The 18,711-nt window shown below is 51.0% G+C and overlaps 10 protein-coding genes and 1 non-coding gene across 11 annotated transcripts; 7 read left to right on the top strand and 4 right to left on the bottom strand.

Moving 5' to 3' along the window:
* Positions 1–237: 237 nt before the first annotated feature.
* On the top strand, positions 238–2,308 carry BJY04DRAFT_213190 (acetyl-CoA synthetase-like protein; the record flags this gene model as incomplete). Its single annotated transcript, XM_073714801.1, has 5 exons — positions 238–321; positions 381–593; positions 640–1,180; positions 1,231–1,363; positions 1,420–2,308. The coding sequence occupies 5 exons, from the start codon at positions 238–240 to the stop codon at positions 2,306–2,308; spliced, it is 1,860 nt and encodes a 619-aa protein (XP_073576236.1).
* A 137-nt stretch (positions 2,309–2,445) lies between these two features.
* On the top strand, positions 2,446–3,726 carry BJY04DRAFT_213189 (wax synthase family protein; the record flags this gene model as incomplete). The annotated part of the gene is made up of 2 exons (XM_073714800.1): positions 2,446–3,206; positions 3,270–3,726. The coding sequence occupies 2 exons, from the start codon at positions 2,446–2,448 to the stop codon at positions 3,724–3,726; spliced, it is 1,218 nt and encodes a 405-aa protein (XP_073576235.1).
* Positions 3,727–4,263: 537 nt separating this feature from the next.
* BJY04DRAFT_213188 (lactate 2-monooxygenase) lies at positions 4,264–5,693 on the top strand (the record flags this gene model as incomplete). The annotated part of the gene is made up of 5 exons (XM_073714799.1): positions 4,264–4,472; positions 4,550–4,571; positions 4,626–4,951; positions 5,006–5,316; positions 5,371–5,693. 5 exons carry the CDS (start codon positions 4,264–4,266, stop codon positions 5,691–5,693), a joined length of 1,191 nt encoding a protein of 396 aa, XP_073576234.1.
* Positions 5,694–5,816: 123 nt separating this feature from the next.
* gliT (thioredoxin reductase gliT) lies at positions 5,817–6,939 on the bottom strand (the record flags this gene model as incomplete). The annotated part of the gene is made up of 3 exons (XM_073714798.1): positions 5,817–5,893; positions 5,950–6,458; positions 6,515–6,939. 3 exons carry the CDS (start codon positions 6,937–6,939, stop codon positions 5,817–5,819), a joined length of 1,011 nt encoding a protein of 336 aa, XP_073576233.1.
* A 565-nt stretch (positions 6,940–7,504) lies between these two features.
* On the top strand, positions 7,505–8,296 carry BJY04DRAFT_213186 (uncharacterized protein; the record flags this gene model as incomplete). The annotated part of the gene is made up of 3 exons (XM_073714797.1): positions 7,505–7,575; positions 7,625–7,935; positions 8,004–8,296. The coding sequence occupies 3 exons, from the start codon at positions 7,505–7,507 to the stop codon at positions 8,294–8,296; spliced, it is 675 nt and encodes a 224-aa protein (XP_073576232.1).
* Positions 8,297–8,751: 455 nt separating this feature from the next.
* BJY04DRAFT_213185 (cytochrome P450) lies at positions 8,752–10,387 on the top strand (the record flags this gene model as incomplete). Its single annotated transcript, XM_073714796.1, has 3 exons — positions 8,752–8,927; positions 8,991–9,461; positions 9,517–10,387. The coding sequence occupies 3 exons, from the start codon at positions 8,752–8,754 to the stop codon at positions 10,385–10,387; spliced, it is 1,518 nt and encodes a 505-aa protein (XP_073576231.1).
* Positions 10,388–10,498: 111 nt separating this feature from the next.
* BJY04DRAFT_73230 (class I SAM-dependent methyltransferase) lies at positions 10,499–11,407 on the bottom strand (the record flags this gene model as incomplete). Its single annotated transcript, XM_073720959.1, has 3 exons — positions 11,340–11,407; positions 11,100–11,265; positions 10,499–11,034 (listed from the first exon to the last, which is right to left on the bottom strand). Exons 1-3 carry the CDS (start codon positions 11,378–11,380, stop codon positions 10,501–10,503), a joined length of 741 nt encoding a protein of 246 aa, XP_073576230.1. The 5' UTR covers positions 11,381–11,407.
* Positions 11,408–11,769: 362 nt separating this feature from the next.
* BJY04DRAFT_213183 (phosphotransferase family protein) lies at positions 11,770–14,492 on the top strand (the record flags this gene model as incomplete). Its single annotated transcript, XM_073714795.1, has 3 exons — positions 11,770–12,273; positions 12,321–13,004; positions 14,208–14,492. 3 exons carry the CDS (start codon positions 11,770–11,772, stop codon positions 14,490–14,492), a joined length of 1,473 nt encoding a protein of 490 aa, XP_073576229.1.
* BJY04DRAFT_t13 lies at positions 13,436–13,518 on the top strand. Its single transcript has one exon. It is a non-coding gene; the product is annotated as a tRNA-His (tRNA).
* Positions 14,493–14,647: 155 nt separating the features above from the next.
* Positions 14,648–16,666, bottom strand: BJY04DRAFT_204715 (choline transporter; the record flags this gene model as incomplete). The annotated part of the gene is made up of 9 exons (XM_073713524.1): positions 14,648–15,124; positions 15,180–15,238; positions 15,297–15,355; positions 15,410–15,590; positions 15,641–15,874; positions 15,933–16,054; positions 16,103–16,212; positions 16,266–16,388; positions 16,445–16,666. The coding sequence occupies 9 exons, from the start codon at positions 16,664–16,666 to the stop codon at positions 14,648–14,650; spliced, it is 1,587 nt and encodes a 528-aa protein (XP_073576228.1).
* A 707-nt stretch (positions 16,667–17,373) lies between these two features.
* BJY04DRAFT_213181 (NmrA-like family protein) lies at positions 17,374–18,418 on the bottom strand (the record flags this gene model as incomplete). The annotated part of the gene is made up of 3 exons (XM_073714794.1): positions 17,374–17,530; positions 17,599–17,761; positions 17,809–18,418. The coding sequence occupies 3 exons, from the start codon at positions 18,416–18,418 to the stop codon at positions 17,374–17,376; spliced, it is 930 nt and encodes a 309-aa protein (XP_073576227.1).
* Between the last annotated feature and the right edge of the window lie 293 nt (positions 18,419–18,711).

Here is an 18,711-nt window from a genome sequence, read left to right as displayed (position 1 = left end):
GACTGGGCTCAAAAATAAGTAGTCTCCACTCTAGTGCTTCTGGAAAGAGTGATACGACTTAGGAAGCCTGGCTGAACCGCCTAGGTGCGATCTTGGAATTGCTGCCTGAGGCCTCAACTCCGAGTAGCCCTAAGCGGACCGTTCGGCGTCCGCCAAACGTCGGCAAGACTGAGTATACATAACAACCACGCGGATTCGTGATGGAACTCAGGAGCTAACAAAAGAATAGCCGCAATCATGGGCAATATACTTTGCACATTGTTTGAGCGGGCACCTGCATCCTCGTCAACATTGGCGGCTGAGAGCTGGGGCTCGACAAAAGTACGAATGTAACCAAGCCTAAAACCAGAAATAATCTGCTAACATTCCTATCCTTCTAGACACCTTTACTACATCATACCGTCACTCAGTACCTTGCCGAGATAGTTGCGAAATACCCCTACCGAGCTGCGATCATCACGAGCTCGCGCCAGGTTACCTACCAAGAGCTGGACGACTTGAGCGACGCCCTAGCACAGGGCCTACTCTCTCTTGGAGTCCAAAGGTCGGATAGAGTGGCTGTCAGCCTCGGCAACTGCATCGAATATGGCGTGGTACGTGGTCCGGTATCCAACGAGTGAGCATACCTGACGCTGCTAGATCCTCTACGCATGTCTTAAGATAGGCGCTATCGTGGTCCCTCTCAACCCAGCTTTTACCATCACCCAGCTTGTATCCGCGCTGGACCACATATCAGCTCGGGTTATTGTCCTGGGTACGGAGGTCACGCTGCCGTATCGTGCCCCGCAGACAACAGCTGCAATTGTTGACCAGTTGACAACGCATATAACGAGGTCATCAAGTCTACAGCATTTGTTATTGATCAACAACACGCAAGGAAAGATCGACGCCAGCTCAGCCATTTCAACCGTGGACTATGCATCACTAGTAGAGCAGAACCTAGGCGGAGAGCTCCCACCACAGAAGAATCTCAGCGCAAATGACATCGCCACCATCCAGTTTACCTCAGGGACGACCTCAAAGCCGAAGGCTGTTTGCTTGACGCATCGGAATATTCTCAGTAACGCCTATTTTGTCGGTCAGGGAATGGAACTCACCGAAGAAGATGTGATTTGTTGTCCGCCGCCGCTGTACCATTGTTTTGGTCTTGTGTTGGGATTACTCACGTCTATGACACATGGTAAGTGCCTGTGATAATAAGTTCTGGGCTGGTGTAGCTAATACTGAAAGGTGCAACACTACTATTCCCAGCGGAGAGTTTTAATGCAGAGGCAACATTAGCCTCAATCGTCAAATACCGCGCAACAGCTCTATACGGCGTGCCGACAATGTTCCTCGCAGAGCTGGACCTGATTGACAAAGGGTAAATTTCTCTCCTCTGAGTACCGTGCGGAAAGGACTAACAAAAAACATCTATAGCGCCTTCACACCATCAGATCTCTCTACCCTCCGCACGGGCATTGTTGGAGGAAGTCCCATTCCGCCAGCCCTCCGGTTACAGCTCCACGAGAAAATGAACCTCTCGGGGTTGACCAACTGTTACGGGTTGACCGAGTCATCGCCGATCGTTGTTCAGACTGCCGTGCGCGATGGTCTCGACACGAAATTGAAGTCCGTTGGTCGAGTGCTCCCTCATACCGGGATTAGAATCACAGCGCGGGATGACCCTCGGCGTACCTTACGGCGTGGACAGAAAGGCGAAATGCAGATCTCCGGCTATGCTGTTATGCAGGGGTACTGGGAATCAAAAGACGAGACTGATAAAGTGTTTGTACCTGTGAAGGGGAAGAAGAATGCAGAGCCGACAGTCTGGCTGCGGACGGGGGATGAGGCGCTCATGGAAGAGCATGGGACGGTCCAGATCACCGGGCGTATTAAAGACATCATTATTCGAGGGGGAGAGAATATTTACCCGGCTGAGATTGAGGATTGCTTGCTGAAGCACAAGGAGATTTTGAGTGTCGCGGTTGTGGGTCTGCCTGATGCTCGGTATGGGGAGACTGTTGCGGCGTTTGTACAGCTGAGAGATGGGGTGGATGTGATTGAAGAGGTTGGAGAGAGCTTCAGCGGCAATCTACGTGTCAACTTCCCGTCAGTTGAATCGTACTTGGACTCTAAGGCTGGATTGACAGCAGACCAGATCAGGTCATGGGTCCGAGATAGACTCGGTAAGAGTCTAGGGCCGAAGTATGTTTTCTGGGTGTCGGGCATGCCTCTGACTACGAGTGGCAAGATTGAGAAGTTTACGCTTCGGAGGATGGGAGAGCAGTGGCTGAATGGAACTTCAACAGGTAAATCATCTGAATAGATCCAATGTCTTGTTCGGCCTCGGAAATCAATGTAGACACCGGCCCGATAAACGATGCCGCAGCCCAAGGACCGAGTAGTTATAAGGAACCCTAGCCTTGGAGCTTTCTGATCACAGCATCCCACTCCCATGAGAAGATGACCCTCTCTGCTCTTCTCCCGCCCATCGCGGCACACATTGTGCTTGTGTCGTCCGTCATCTGCCTTACCCCAAGGCAATCGCTCTTCCGGTTCGCAGCACTACCGGTGCTCGCATGGCTAACACTCCAAGCATGCAATGCCCTCGACTTCTTCAACCACAATCAACTCGTCAATCCGATGACAGCCGGCTACTTCATCGTCTTCGCAATTCACCACGCCCAGCTCCTATTCGTAACGCCTATCGACAAAACCGATATCGACCGAGAGATCTCGGCAAAAGCAAAGCGGAACACTGGCATTGTCCCCCGAGTGAAGAAAGCGCTCTACCTCCTCTCGACACCTCGCGGCGTAGAGACCTCATTCGAGATCAAAGGCTTGCAGTATTCCGCTTCAGCCCTAAGCTCCTCGCGAGTACGCTTTCTCGCATGGAACATCTTAATTATTGCAATCCAATACATCCTGATTGATCTCATTACCCACCAGCCTTCGTCGCCAGAGGACATCGAGCGCTTCTTCAGTCCGGGCAAGGAATATCTCCTCTTTCGCCCCAGCAACCTACCACCACCTACTCTCACCGAAGTGGGCGTCCATCTCGGTGTCGCATTGATGGCCTGGGGCCCAATGGGGTCGGTCTTCATCAACATTTTCTACCGCGTGGTAGCAGTTCTTTCAGTCGGACTGGGCATCTCACGGCCTGATCAGTGGCCGTCATTATTTGGCTCCATAACTGAAGCCTATACTGTACGCAGATTCTGGGGGTAAGTAGTAGTTATTGGTTTCTCCTCCTTCTAGACCCCTTACTGACATGATGACATCTATAGCCGCTACTGGCACCAACTCCTCCGCAACCCCTTCCAAAGCATCACAAAATTCATAACCCAGACCATCCTCCGCCTCCCCCAAACCGGCTTTACCGCAACATTTAACCGCTACCTGAACGTCCTCCTCGTCTTCTCGTGCTCAGCATTAATGCACGCCTCTATCGACGCCAAAGGCGGGATTGGATTTGATCGGACCGGTGCTTGGGCGTGTTTCCTCCTGCAGCCAGTCGGGATCGTCCTCGAGGATCTAGTCTGTGGATTCTACACAAAGCTTTTCGGGGCAACGCAGGGAAAGACGCCGATCTGGATCCGGATTATTGGGTATATCTGGGTGTGGACATTTTTGACGCTTGTTGCACCACTGTACAATTTTCCGTTGATGCGGTATCAGAGTCCCGAGAGGAATGGGGTTCCTTTCTCTATTGTTAAGCTGTTGAGAGGAGCCGTCGAGGGCTGATGGCTGTTGAGGAAAGGAACACTGCGCGCAATTGTACTGGCCTTACGAGGTTTCTGTAGGCTGTATATTGAAGCCTAAACCTCAGCTAGCTGTCCATTTGCTATAGCAATTTTCTACCTAGGAGCGGTAATTGACCTAATTAGGCATGCAAATGGTTGTTCCATTCCAAGGTTCCTACTCGGTATGGCTCTGCCGCTGAGGCGCTTTTGCTCGGATACAAGATTTACAAGAGAGCCATAATGCAACAACACTACTGTAACTATATCTATCGCTCTAGAGATTGAGAAGACAAGAAGCCTCGTGTATGTAGCATGTTCTAAGGAGAGTCGTAGTACCGGACCGTTCGGTGTATTGCTGCCTCCAGCTCACCCTCAGGGTCCTCGACTCTTCCCATGCCTCCAATTCGCTCTATAATTTACCGTGACAATACCAGAATGCTAGTAGTCACTTATTACCTAGGTGCGATACTCTTGGTATAAGCATGTTATACCCGAATCACCGCGACATAAACCTGATTTTCAAACGACTCCAGCGACCATGTCCGAAACGTACGGCGACTACCAGAAGACCATCTACACCAATGGGATGCATGATGGGATGCGGCCTGTGGTCACCACAGATCCCGAGAAATTGGAAGCACAAGCCCGTGAAGTTATGGAGAAAAAGGCGTTCGAATATGTCGCTGGAGGGGCAGGTAGTAAGGCCACGATGGCGAGGAACAGGGCCGCCTTTGATAATTGGAAACTGTATGCACGCAATAGAGATACATGTGCTCTTAACTCACCCAAGAGCTTGAGTGGAACTTCCGACTGACTGGCTTTAGAATCCCGAGAATGCTTGCCGCTGTTAGTATATCCAGCTCTCACATCATCGGTACCTAACATGACAGCACAAACTAGACAACTATTGATACATCAACAAACATTTTCGGCCAAAGCTATCCCTCACCGATCCTCATGGCACCCATTGGCGTGCAATCCCTCGCGCACCTGGACAAAGAGCCAGGGCTAGCGAGTGTTTGCTCTTCACTCGGTATACCGTACATTATGAGCAGTGCGGCGAACAGTTCGTTCGAGTCTGTAGCTGCAGCCAGCGGGGCAGGAAAGAGGTGGTTTCAGCTCTACTGGCCTCAGGATAACGAGATCACGCTATCTTTGCTGAATCGTGCAAAGGAGAATGGATTCGAGGTACTGGTTGTTACGTTGGATACGTGGTCTCTCGCTTGGTAAAGATTTCCCGTAAGTAATTGAACAACGTGTGAGCTTATATGAAAGTGCAGGCGCCCTGCGGATCTCGATAACGGGTTTCTTCCCTTTCTTACAGGGAATGGGACGGAGTTTGGTCTGTCAGATCCTGTCTTTCAAGCCAAGTACAAGGAAAAGACCGGCATCTCAGTGCAGGAAGACATTGTTGGTGCGTCGAAAGAGTGGCTCAGTCAGATAGTTGGACAGAACCATACGTGGGAAGAGGTTGCGTTTCTGCGTAAGGCGTGGAGCGGACCCTTGGTTTTGAAAGGGATACAGCATGTTCAGGATGGGGAGAAGGCACTTGCTTCTGGGTGTGATGGGATTGTTGTTTCGAATCATGGAGGTAAGACAGTCCCTCCGTTTTCATTTGCATAGAATCTAACAGTATCTCTGTCAGGGAGGCAACTGGATGGAGCAATCGGTTCTCTGGATGTGCTGCCAGAAATAGTGGATGCCGTTGGGTCTAAGATGACGGTCCTCTTCGATTCTGGAATTCGTACCGGCTCGGATATCGTCAAGGCTTTGGCTCTCGGGGCTCGCGGGGTCTTTGTAGGGCGTCCTGTTATGTACGGGTATGCTATCAATGGCCAGGCTGGTGCCGAGGCTGTATTGAGGGGGTTGTTGGCAGATCTGCATTTGAGTATGGCTACCGCGGGCGTAATGTCTGTTAGAGCCTGTAGGAGGGATATTATTCGGAGATTACCAGATGTGAAGCTATAGGATATTCTTAAGAACAAAGAATAGCTTTCGTGTATCTCTCTAGCTTAAAGCTCTTTCACTAAATCAGGTTAATTACACCTATATACGCGCTGGACGAGGAAGAGATATCCGAGCAGGCACAAGTCATTTATTCTCAGCCATCAACAGTTCCATATCCTCCATCAGGATCTGCTGGACTATGCCCGCGGCGGCTGTGGACCCTAGAATACAGTCAGCAAAAGTTACAATGGAGCAGCGTCAAACAGCGAGGACAAACCGCTACTCATCGCATTAGCAGCAGCCTTCAACGGCGTCGCCGCATCCCCAGCCACGAACACTCCTTTAACAGTAGTCGAGAACGTCGGGTCGACAACCTTGAGATTCGGCCCGAGCATTGGGTTCTCCTCAATCTCCACCCCAAGCTTCGTCAACAATTCCCTGCCAGCCAACACTGTTGCCGGTTTGTGGCCCAAGTATCCCATCTTCACCTCTTTGCCTCCTTCGAGGACAACTGTGACACCCACATCTGGTGCTTGCGCGGCGACCAGCTTGACGACCTTGCCGGTCTCGATAGTGCAGTTCAACGCTTTGATCTGGCTGAGTGCCTTCTGCATCGCCTCAACTTCGGGAACTGGGCCGTCTGTAAAGACTGTGACGGGGCCGGAAGTGGGTGTCGCGATGAGAGTCATCATTTGAGCCATGTGGGTGTACATAGGGTTAGGGAAGGTCAGGATACCACCTGGGAGGTTAGACCTTTCGTGGCCGTCGCAGAAGAGGCATTGGAAGCTAGTTACAAGCATCAGTTCCGTAATTCATCTCATCTCAACGTGAAGGTGACCTACATATTATGCGGCCAATTCTCCTTATATCCTTCAATATCCGGAAGTGTCTCGATTGACCCCATTGCGAGCGCTAGTTTGCGACCTTTCCAGACATTTCCGTCGTGGGACTTGACGGTGAAATATGAAGGAGTACCAGGCGCGGCGTCTGCCTTCTCGACATCGACGATATCAGCCTCGATGAAGTCGGTTGTTCCATACTTCTCAATCTGCTCCCTTGCTATGCGGCGAAACTCATCCGGGGCGAATCCGTCGCGGGTGATCACGTTGTGAATCTCATGAGCACCCTCATTTCGGAAGCCAGCGCCATTGGGCTTGGTGAAGACGGCGGCGCGGCGATGCGTGCGGCTTAGACCTAGGGCTACCGACAGACCAGCGGGGCCGGAGCCGATGATCAGGGCGTCGTAGAGGGTTTCGGGGGCAGACATGCTGATATTGCTGAAGAAAAAAATGTGTTTAAAGCAGTCGAGAAACCAAATTACTTAGCATTATATTAATACCAAGGGACTTAATCCAGCTGAACTCCTCAGCCCGGGTGGCACGGACATGAACAACCCGAACGGACCGAGAGCTCCTTCGCAGGACCAAGAGCCCTATCACCACCAATCAAGCTCTGCCATTCCAGCGCAAGCTGAACAGTGCCCCTATCCCGGATTCGAAACATCCAGGGAAGCCAAGCCAAGCTCTTCAGCCTTGCTGGGCGCGGGCGACACGAAGAATGACAGCCAACAGTATTAGCGCCCGTCAGCGTCTTAACAGAACAATTAAAAGCCGTCTCACGACTGCATGCCAAGGGATGTAGACAGCCAGTGCTAATTTGGGGTGGCTCGTATCCAACTCTCTCTGTTTTGGCAGGATCGCTGGCGGCGCTTATAGATGCTATATAGCAACCCTCGAAACGAGCATGTTGGCGAGATTTCCTTTCGCAATGAATGACTGCTTTCATATCTTACAAGCACAACTGCGTCGACATTCTACTATCGTATACACAAGATGACCGACTTCAGTTCACCATACGGCTACCCACTCCGCCGGAATGGTTCGTGCATAGCAGGCGAAATCGAGTATGCTTCTTCTCAGCGCCACTAATATGAAATCGCTAACCAGCCAAAGGTGCGCCAATCCCTGGGGCGACTGGCACTCTTGCTGTCCTGACACCACGACATGCGCAAACTACAGCAGCAGAGGAATGTGCTGTCCCACCGACGCCGACTGCTCCCGCCAGATCAATGAAGATCCGCACTGCTCCAACAACAAGACCTGGGATCTCTACTACTCAAATGGCTACTTTTGCTGTCTCAGCACCTCGGTTGGTTACAATGCAAGCAACCTCTACTCCGGCGGCAAGCAAGTCGGCGGAGTTGCATGTGGTGACCATGTACCGTCTGGAAGCCAATATTCCATCCTGACTCCAGAATCGCGCGGTTAGTACTTTGTTTTCTCCTGAAACCTGCATGGATTGTCTGACTTATGCGTTTATTGGCTCGCTTAGGCACCGATTACATCGACTCAGGGCCGTCTACTCCCGTGATTGTTGGTGCTGTCTTCGCCGCCGTGCTTGGGTTCGCACTTATCGCAACTAGTGTATGGTTTCTACTACACCGACGGCAGCGAAGACAGGAATACCAAGATGGCGAATACTCGTCGAAGCTCGAGTTGGTCGAGTCGACTAGACGGCCGGATGAGCTCGATTCGAGCTCTGTCCGAGCGGAGTTAGGGGCGGGAAGGTATCCTGCGCACGAGTTGTCGGCACACACTCCAAGGCTTGTATCGCGGTTGGCCTGAAGAGTACACACTGCTACTGGTGCGGAGGGGGTCGAATGGCTCTTGTCGATGACTTATGACGGGCGTTGGGGTGATTGTTTTCTTATTGTGGTTAGCCTGCTGTACTCGCTTCTTGTCTATTACTTGCCTGTGTATTTTAAGCTCTATGGATATTATTCCAATTGATAAGCGAATGGCATGCCTAGCATTAGTGACATGTCGGTGTTATCCATGTATCGAATCCATCCATGACCGTTTCGGACGCCCGAAGGCACCGAGCGGGCCGGTCCCTAACCCACCACCATGGTCCCCATCCCCCATCCCAGCCCTAACAAACTCTTACAGACAATGCGGGTGAATACCTAGGTATACGTGGGTGCGGATGCTTTCGTGAAGTTCAAAAGTGGCCTGTAGGTCTCGCACACCTCACTACCTGCCGCTCGATACACACAGGACACATCCTATCGCTGATTTCGATGGCCGCATCAGGCCTCATCATACCCACCATCGTGGTGGGCGTGCTGGTAATAATTCTCTTCACGCGAAAGCTGCAGAACACTAGCAAAGACCCCATTACTATCCCTGGCCATCCACTGTTCGGCCATCTGCCTGGAATCCTCCGCCATGGAACGACTCTACCACTCCTCCTTGCGTGAGCCCCCAGACCCGCACGTATCAGGCTACCTCGCTCTTGGCAAATACTTACAATTTGTAGACAGCAGAACAACTACCCACCAATCTACGCAATAACAATGTTCGGCCAGCGAGCATATACAATCAGCTCCCCTGAGCTTGCATCCCTAGTCACGCGAAAGCAAAAGCACCTGGATACAGAAACACAGTTTCTTATCACGGTGTTCAAGAATATGCTCGGTGTTGATAAGGCGGCTATGAAGCTCCTCCTCGAGTCAACTAAGCCTGCAGCGAGGAAAGCACGCACGCCGTTCAGAGAAGAGATGAGAGCGGTAGAGCATAAGCTTTTGGCGTCGGGAGAACATGTCGAAAAGCTCTACGGGGGGATGATGGGGGAGGTGAGCCGCATGGTCGGAGCTTTAGGGTCGAAGAACAAGAACAAGATATCCTTGTTGAGGTTCCTCGAACAAGTCATGATTACTGCGGCCGGGACGGGGCTTTATGGGAGGGACAACCCATTTGTGGAGAAGCCGAGTTTGGGGAGAGATTATTGGTATGATTAATTCACTTTCTACCTCCTCTCGGAGGAAACACTAATCTATTATCAGGATATACGACTCCCAAATGTCTCTGTTCCTCCTAAACCTCCTCCCCGAGTACACCGTCCCGGAAGCGTACAGAGCCCGCGAAAGACTCGTCAATGCATTAAGCGACTACCACGTCAGCGGCGGTCAACCAGATATGTCAGAGATTATCCGACGACGAAGTGAGATTGCTCGCAGATATGGCTGCTCGAACGACTATCTCGGGCGGTCCGAAGTCGAGTTACTAAATGGTCTACTAAGCAACATGGTCCCGACCATATTCTGGATGCTCGTGCACATAATGCTAGATCCCTCTCTAGCCCAGCGAGTGATGAACGAGGTCAATGATCTTATTGATACCGAAAGACCAGCCACAGCATCTCTCAACCCAGCCGAAATCCGCACAAAATGCCCCGTCCTCGTCGCTACATACCAGGAAGCGCTCCGTCTCTATGCCTCCTCTGCCCGCGCATACCAAGTTATGGAAGACTTTGAATTGACCGATGACATCCTTCTCCGGAAAGGAAGTCTCGTCACGATTCCCGCGGAGAATATCCATCGGAACCCGAGGAACTGGGGTGCTGATGCGTTGAAGTTCCATGTCGACCGTTGGTTGAAAGCAGACAAGCCGGCGAATTCTTCGGCGTGGGTGCCGTTTGGGGGCGGCTCTTCGATCTGCCCTGGGCGGTTCTTTGTTTTTGATATGATTCTGAGCACGGTTGTTGTGGTTTTGCATGGGAATGAGCTTGGTTTCGCGGAGAGGACGGCAGAGGCGCCGGGGAGGAAGACGAAGATCATGTCTGGGATTCGGATTCCAGTGGAGGATGTTGATATTGTTGTGAGTAAAAGGGAGGGGAGTGGTGGAAGTTGGGTCTTTGAGAGAAAGAGTCTGTAAGCTGCTTGCAGATGAATGCATGGGTTTGCCAGAAATTGATCCATTCATTATAAGACCTCCATTTCGACCATGACTGGCTCAACAAATAAGATAGAGTTTACTATAAGACTCCGTCAAACAACCTCCCCCCTCGTCAAGAACCCTGTAGTCCCAAACTGATTCCCAAACATGGTAAACCGAAACGGCTCCTCGATAACTACATACTCAAACCCTTTCCCCATGCCCGCCTGCTCATACAGACCCCTCATCTCCTCCTCGGTAAATCCGTGCTTGGCAATTGTCTTCATGACGCTCAACTGCTCAGCCTCAAGGACTTCCTCTAGCCCCGGCTCGGTATCTCGACCCGGCACTCGCTCAAGCACCACACACACACCACCCGGCTTCAACAGCGAGGCAAATCGACGTAGGAGGGCAGCGGGGTCAGAAACATGGTGAAGAGCCATGCCGATAGCTATGACGTCGAACTTCCCAGCAAGAGCGCCATCAGGGAGGGTTGAGTTGGTGTTTGTGTCGGCAAGAAGGTCATACTGATATCCCTGCATGCGCGAGGAATCAAGACCCAGCTCTTCTACCGCGTTATTGTATTCCGTGATCATGTTCGCCGAGAGGTCCAGACCGGCTGTTTGCGTGGTGTAGGGGGCTAATGCCTGCGTCGTTGCTGTAAGCTCTGCGCATTGCGGGACTTGAAGGGGGAATCTCAAGATGAAGGTACCTTTGACACAGTGCCAGCGCCACAGGCATAATCGAGTAGGCGGATCTCTGCGTCAGGCGCCGTATCGGTCCATTTAGGGCTGATCCAGAGACGGCGGGCTTGCAGCTCTTTAATTGCTTGTTGGATCAGAGTTCCGAAATCAGATTGGTGGTTTGATGCGACCTTACTGTTGTACGGTTAGTTTTCTAATTTTGATTCATTCGTAGTAATGAATGTGGCAGGTAATGTTGGGAGTTATACTCAAAGTGCTTGCGATTGTTCTCTGTCAGGTCGGCGGCCATTCTTGCAAAACGAGGCGTGGAGTCAGGGAATACTTGCGCAGGGTAGAAGAATCGACTGTCTCCTGACATCTACAGAGGGGTCTTTAATATTATCCCGGGGTGGCAGTGAGTACCTTGAGATTCCGGAGACTTCGGAGACTTTCGATCGCTACCAAGATCTTATAGGTCGTAGATGTTCAGCCTACCAGCGCAGGTGAAGTGTAGTCCATCTTAGATCTGGGGAATCCATTTGAGTATGGATATCATCTAGACCAATCGCTATCCTTTGCTATGCAGGGATGCCCGTGCAGACGCCGATTCAACCCCCGCTTCTCTTAATACCAACTCTGTTAACATCAGGTCGACCTTTCTCGTAGCTTGGAGGCGTTCTTGACCATTGCATCTACATCATGGCTACCGACTCGTGCTCATGGTCTACTGTCCAGACGTTTCTGGACAAATGTGATGACCAAACCTCTCGCTGCTTCCATCAAACTCAGTGGGACAAACTCTGCCAGATTGCTTCAGGTCTCGCTGGGCACTCGGAATGCATAGCCTTGGGTCGAGTTGCGAGCGGACTTAACAATGTCGCTCGTTTGCTGGAATTTCCCAACAAGAGCTGTTGGGTCGCTCGGGCTCATATCAGAAGGAACGAGTGCCCTCGACTCAGCAGCACCAAGCTTGCAGCTGAAGTTGCGACAATGCAATATATCAAGGAACACTCCAACCTACCACTGCCTCGGGTTTTTGCTTATGAAGCTGATGAGGACAACCTGGTCGGAGTCTCTTTTATCTTGATGGAGCTGCTACCTGGTATCGTGGCTATGGATGCGCTGGGAGGCTATGAGGTCCATCGCGGTGTCATTCCTAGAGAGTACCGCCAGAACTTCTACCGCTCTGTCGCGAAGTGTCATGTCTGTCCCTCACTGATCTACATACTAGCTGCTAATCCCCTCCGTAGGTTCAGTTGACATCGATACGTCTCCCACAAATTGGGACGATTGTCCGAACCCGCGAGGGTGGATACGAATGTGGCCCTATACCTGGCATTGGGGGACCGTTTGACACAGCAACCGCGTTCTTCGAAACATGGGCGAAGAAGGTCAAGTTCCAGTGGGATAGAGAAACAATCATACGCATGATGCGGATGCAGAATGCTCCAATCTCGGCTGAGCAGATGGTTGAGATGATCGAGGAGTTCCCATTGCAAATTCAAGCAATCGCTAGCCGGCTCTCGCTCTACGATACAGGACCATTTCCTCTAGCCCACGTTGATTTTTTCCATAGTAACATCATGGTGGATGGGAACTTTGATGTAACGGGGATCATAGACTGGGAACGAGCCTGTACCGTTCCTTGGGAGCTCATTGCATTTCCGGCTTTTCTTAGAGCCATGCCTGTGTCTTTTGATCTGCCTGAGCACTATGATCACCATGGACAGCCGCTGGATAATGATTTGCGAGAAGTCTGGCGCGGGCGGAAAGACTATGTCGACATGGTACGGTCAATGGAGTGTGCGGATAGCCTGCTCTCGACTTGCCTTAGCAGCAAGAGGGGCCAGGCTATAGCTTATGTGTACGAGGCGTATTCTCACAATGGGAAGTTTGGTTTTTATGATCGCGTCATGGAAGAACTAGAGAGTCTGGTATAAGGCTTCATAAGGTCAACTCTGCCTGACATTTTTTACGGACAAGATATTTTCGGAGCCCTTGGTCTGTAGCATAGGCCTTAATATAGCTATATCACTCCGCTTGTTGTTCAGATGATTCGAGCCAATTGTGTAGTTAGTAAAACGACACAAACCAACCCTGGTGGGGGTGCACAATATATATTTCTTCCCCCGGGGTCACGATAGCCCATAACTCCCTTGAGTACGGCTGGATAAGCTTTATGAATAGACTAGAGTCCTTTCAAGGTACGTGTAATCCCCCCACTAGGCTTTCAGAGACTGTAGACTATCCATAATTTCCTCGTCGCGTGTGAAAGCGTTGCTCCGGGTCTCCTGCTGATACTAGAATAGCTGAGCATTGTTGTTAGGAATATAATATGTAAGTACTGAACGAATTATAACAACTAGGTGCTATAGTCTAGTGGTTATGACATCACGTTGTGGTTAATTCGATACCGTGATAGCCTCGGTTCGATTCCGGGTAGCGCCATTTTTTTTCTTCTTCTCCCTTCCCACATCAATCTTCACTTCTACGGATTTCATGGTGGTTTTTTTCTTTTTTTTTCTCTTTTTTTTTTTTTTTTTTTTTTTTTTTTTTTTTTTTTTTTTTTTTTTTTTTTTTTTTTTTTTTTTTTGGTGTTACTACATCTTGCAGAAAGAGCTGTGGCACTGCATCGGTCCTTAGCGTTCGGTAATAATGCCAATTCATATCTGCTGTAGGATGCACTCCCTCTTCATTTCCGACGGATTCCGGTACGAGAGTCAGTCTTCACTTTTTGGAATGGAAGGATTCTCCAGTTTGGAGTGCCTTGGCCAGGGGAAATCTTCGTTTACCAACCAAATGATGCCGGTTCTTCATGGTAGGTGCTATCTACCTCAGCCCTCCCAGCCGAGTATCGGCAACTCACGAAAGAAAGGGGCACGTAATGGAGACAGCTCTGAGAGAACGAGGTAAACGAACACGAGTGTAACCGGCGATCTTAATCCTACCTCGTGTTGTGAGAGCAAGGTCAATCAACTGAACTATAAAAGGGCTGCGCACGCAGTATCCAGGTACTTATCGAGAGAATATCTCCTCAGACAACCTGTCAGCCGTAACCCTCAGAGGCAATTTCTGGTGCGTATATCAAGTCAGTTCCAGTCCTCATCCCATTGTCAACTCTAATCCACCGTATACAGCCACCCAATATCAACAAAATGAGACTCTCTCTCGCCGCAACAGCCCTGAGCCTCCTCGCTCTCCCGCTCCAATCCCTCGCCGCAACCGGCTACTGCTGCCAGAGCAAAGGTGGAACGAAATGCGTCGCCCCGACCTACGACTGCGGCGTCTCCTGTGGTCTGAGCGGGTATAACACTGATCTACCCGGCCACCACTACTGGGTAGACGGCTTCGGGGCTGGAAGATGCTACAAGACGTGCTGCGCACGGAAGGGGAAGGTTGTCGTGCAGTACCATAACGTTTAGGGAGGGGTTCATACCTGCTGAAGATTCGTCTGGATGTGGTTTAAGGGTAATGGATTGGGCTGTAGTGTATTCAAGTTACAGATATACTGTCGTCTTGACATGAAGCTTGTTTTGTTGTACTGTGTATATCGAACCGCTCCTGATTCTCTGCCACCTCACCCCCTCTCTCTCCTGCGAAGCATTCCCCAATCAACACTCGGTCCCTCAAACCGCCTCCTCCCAGTCATAAACCACAGAGCATTGATAACCCCAAACAACCCCACCACAATCACACAGACATAATTCATCGACCCCAGCGTAACCGGCAACCCCGGCGGCATGCACACCAACACCCCCAGCACCACAATCCAGCCAACCGAGAAGATATTACACACGTACCCAACCCAGCCCAGATCCATGTACCGTGCCGGAAGGCTCTTCCGGCCGCGCGTAAGCAGAATCCCCTGCGGGATGGCATAGGTGATATTCATGAACAGCACGGCGGAGGTGATGATCGAGTTGAAGGCTGTGGTCGAGGCGAGGTAGAGGAGGCCGTAGATGCAGCTGAAGATGAAGGCGACGATGGTCGTGTGTACGGGGAAGTTGTATTTCGGGCTGATGCGGGAGAAGAAGGCTGGGAAGGGGGTTCCGTTCTGGTTCATGTGAGTTTTGTTAACACTGACAGTGTCTGGGAGGATTAAAGCTTACGTCGCGTGCGAACGCCCATGCTAGGCGGCCGGAGGTTATCCATTGAGCTGGAAGAGCCGCTGTGATTCGGTTCATTAACTTCGGTTAACGTTGTTGAATCTGTACAGGAATTCTTACAGACGTAGATGGCCCAGAGGACGACGACGAGTCCCAGGGTAACATTCTTGCTTCCCGTGCTGTATTCACTTAGCATCATGTCATGAAGTAGAAATGGACAGCAGACGACGAACATCTGATACATCAGCTCCAGACTCGGCAGCGGAGCTCGTCGCACGGCATCCATATCCTCAATAAAGAACATGAATGGGATAAACAAGGACAGGGTCGTGAAAAGACCGATGATCATAGTCAAGATCATTACCTGCGGCACTCGCCGGCCGGGTCTTGGAAGCTCCTCGGAGATGTGTATCGCTTAGAATGTCAGCTTCTTAGCCCTTCCAATTACAAATGATGATACAAACCTCCATCAGTACCACCAAACGAATACATCGCGTTGGAAATCGCCAGCATCCACGCTGTGCCCTCGTTCCACCCGCTGGCGCTATCATGGCGTTCTAGTATGAAAGACTCTGGCTGTACGTTCTCGTGCATGACGAGGGTGACGATGAAAAAGACGAGAAACCCGGCGAGCGAGAGGTACAGCGTACATTGGGTGACCACCGACATTTTGTTTGGCACCGCGAAGTTGGGGATAACTAAATGGAGAGAGTGTACCCATGAGCACCCGGCACATCGAACAAGAAACTAACTTACTAGACACTAAAGAAACAGCAACATAGGTGAGGTAGATCTGCCATTGGGTGGCCACAAATTCAGGGACGCAGAAGTTCGCAATCCCTGTCATGACGACGGCGGCCAGAGATATGCCCGAGCAGCTGTTACCCGAGTTAGCCACGATTCGGTGTTATACTTCCTGGACATACGTTGCAATCCACCATGACAGGATCGAAAGCCAGCCTACGATGTAGGCGCTATATCGTCGGGTGTATTTCGGGCTGAGAATGTAACAGTAGTGATACTGACCTCCGCTGGACTATCAGGCACATCAGTACTGACATGGGGACTGCATCGGGTACTAGAACATACTGGGAAGGCAGACGCGAGCTCTGAGAGACCAGTCGTAACGGTCAATTGAAAAACGAAAGCTATGACAAGACTGAAGATACAGACTCGGGGACCTCCATAGATGAGGTTTTGGCCGAAGCAGCTCTTTAGAATTGTATCAGTATGTCAGTGTTCACAGGTGGGCGACAGTCTCTAATTACCAAATAGCCAACCCAAGAATTAGTGATGGAGAACCCTAATCCCAGCGCCGAGATCCAAGAGAACTGCCTCGGCATAGCCTGCACGTGGCCATTGGCCCGAAGAATCGCATCGTCTTCATCCTTAACTTCAATATCTTCCAGAACACCAGGAGACAGGTCAGAAGCAGGCGCCGAAGCAATTTCTTTCACAGAAGCAGTCTCCCCAGAAACGTCTGAAATCATGGCCGAGATACGGAGACAAGGCCGCAATTGCTAAATCAACGGTGCGCAGCTACCTGCCTCGTCCTACAGTGGGCTTTTAATACCACCGACCAGAACATCTGGAACATCTGCGCGATGACCGTGGCCACTGGAATGTTGCATCCCTTGCGTCCCGGATGGATGCTGCAGACACATGCTTTTCCTATCTGGGGTGCGCTGATAGGTGGCTCTCGCTATACAACCGTTCCACACGGCCTCAGACCCCGCGTGATATCGAATCTTGTGCGACGCAAACTGGTAAATCAGCGTCGAATTGGAGCGAAAGCCCGCGGGGGGCTAGTCTGGGCTGGTGTCATCAGGGGCGATCGAGAGATGTTCTCCGTGGAGGAGAAGCGTGTTAGACTAGCATCCCCTGCATATTCTGATTGAAACTAGTTTGCATACATCCCTGTGCTGAGCCCACTGCCTCGTTGGGAAGTTCCCCCCGCGGCAGCCCTATTTTGAGACGGAAACGGGGAATAATGGGACAAGTTTGTCGATCCTGAGACCTGAATACTCGTCAGCCAGGATTTAAGCTTATTTTACATTAAGAGTTGGGCTAAGATTCTCGGCTGACGCGGTGATATCGGGGTCTTTGTTCTTCTGACGTAATTTGTTCTACGACGGCCGTTCAGTCAGGGTTCTAATCCTGTTCTATCCTTCAAGGTGCTACCTTAGACAATGACATTCTATGCGTTCAGCGAGAAAAAGGCCGTTGGGAGCACTTCTAATGGATACTGCTTCATGAAGCCTTCCCAATCGACTGGTGCTACCTCGGGGTATTTGGTGTTGTCTAGCTCCGTACCGAGGAGCGTCTGCCCGTTGATCCAGTAGTAGTAAAAGAACCTGTAAAAGGAGATAACAGTCAGGCGTGGGCTCAAGTGGTCCAAGAGAGAATGAGACGGAAAGCCTACAGTGACACATAGCTGTATATGTTCGCGGGGTCTTTTTGTCGGAGCTCATGCATAAGATTGTATAGCTCATCCAGGGAGCCGCGCCGTTTAAGGGTGGCTTTCACACCGTAGACTTTCTCGAACGACTCGGCAATCTCGCGGATAGTAGCCCGACCACCGAGGACTGTCTCAGAATTAGCTCTGTGCCTAGTCCATACTGTAAGGACTTACATTGTATGACACCACTCGCACTCGCATCAACAGCAACAGCAGCCGTAAACTCCGCCGCATTATCATAAGTTGTCCCCTCCATAACCTCATCGCCCTCGCCCCAATAGGCAAACGTATTCGTCTTCGGATCAAAGATGTTGAAGAACGGGCTGAAGATCGGCTCCATGAACCCTCCAACGAGGATATGCACGCCGCGCACACTTTTCGTCTCTAGATAAGCCTTGACATGGAGCATGGCGTCCTTTACGAAAAGCTGGCCGAGCTCAAGCTTGGTGTAGTCCAACGCCCAGTCACTGGCAATGTATCGCGGGACGTTGCATTCGTCGCATGCATCGATGAGGAGCTTTTGACCGTCGACCATGAGCTTGTCGTCGCCGAGGTAGCAGCAGATGACGACGTTGCAGGATTGGGTAAAGGCGTGGATGGCGTCTTTGTCGAAGGCTTCGCCTTTGAATAGGGAGACGTCAGGAGAAGAGGAGATGGTCTCGGGGACTTTGCTGGGGTCGCGGCAGTAGCCACGGATCGAGACATCAGGACGCTTTAGGAGGTGTGAGACGAGGAGTTTGGCGAATTTGCCTGTGATGCCGGCGATGCCGATGGTAATTGTCATGGCTGGAAGCTGGGTGAAATGGGTGGGGAGAGGAGGGCTCGACTGGTCATGACAAGAATGTATGCCTGCTGGTAGACAACATAATCAATATATAGAAGAGATGAGCCCTTCTAGAGGGAATTATGGACAGCATTCATAATCAAAAGCATATAGATTGGGACAATGAGGGTATGGGATTACTAAGGGTTCAGTCTCGGGTCTTATTTAATCCCCGACGGCGCCACCCCATCGTCTGCCTGATCCATCCTTGTCCACCACTTACAGTCCTCTAGAAACCTCTTTTGATTGCTCCA

This window comes from Aspergillus karnatakaensis (assembly GCF_047715665.1).
Source record: "Aspergillus karnatakaensis strain CBS 102800 unplaced genomic scaffold BJY04scaffold_3, whole genome shotgun sequence".
In the NCBI taxonomy this organism is placed as follows: domain Eukaryota; kingdom Fungi; phylum Ascomycota; class Eurotiomycetes; order Eurotiales; family Aspergillaceae; genus Aspergillus; species Aspergillus karnatakaensis.
This window is presented reverse-complemented; position numbering and strand designations above follow the sequence as displayed.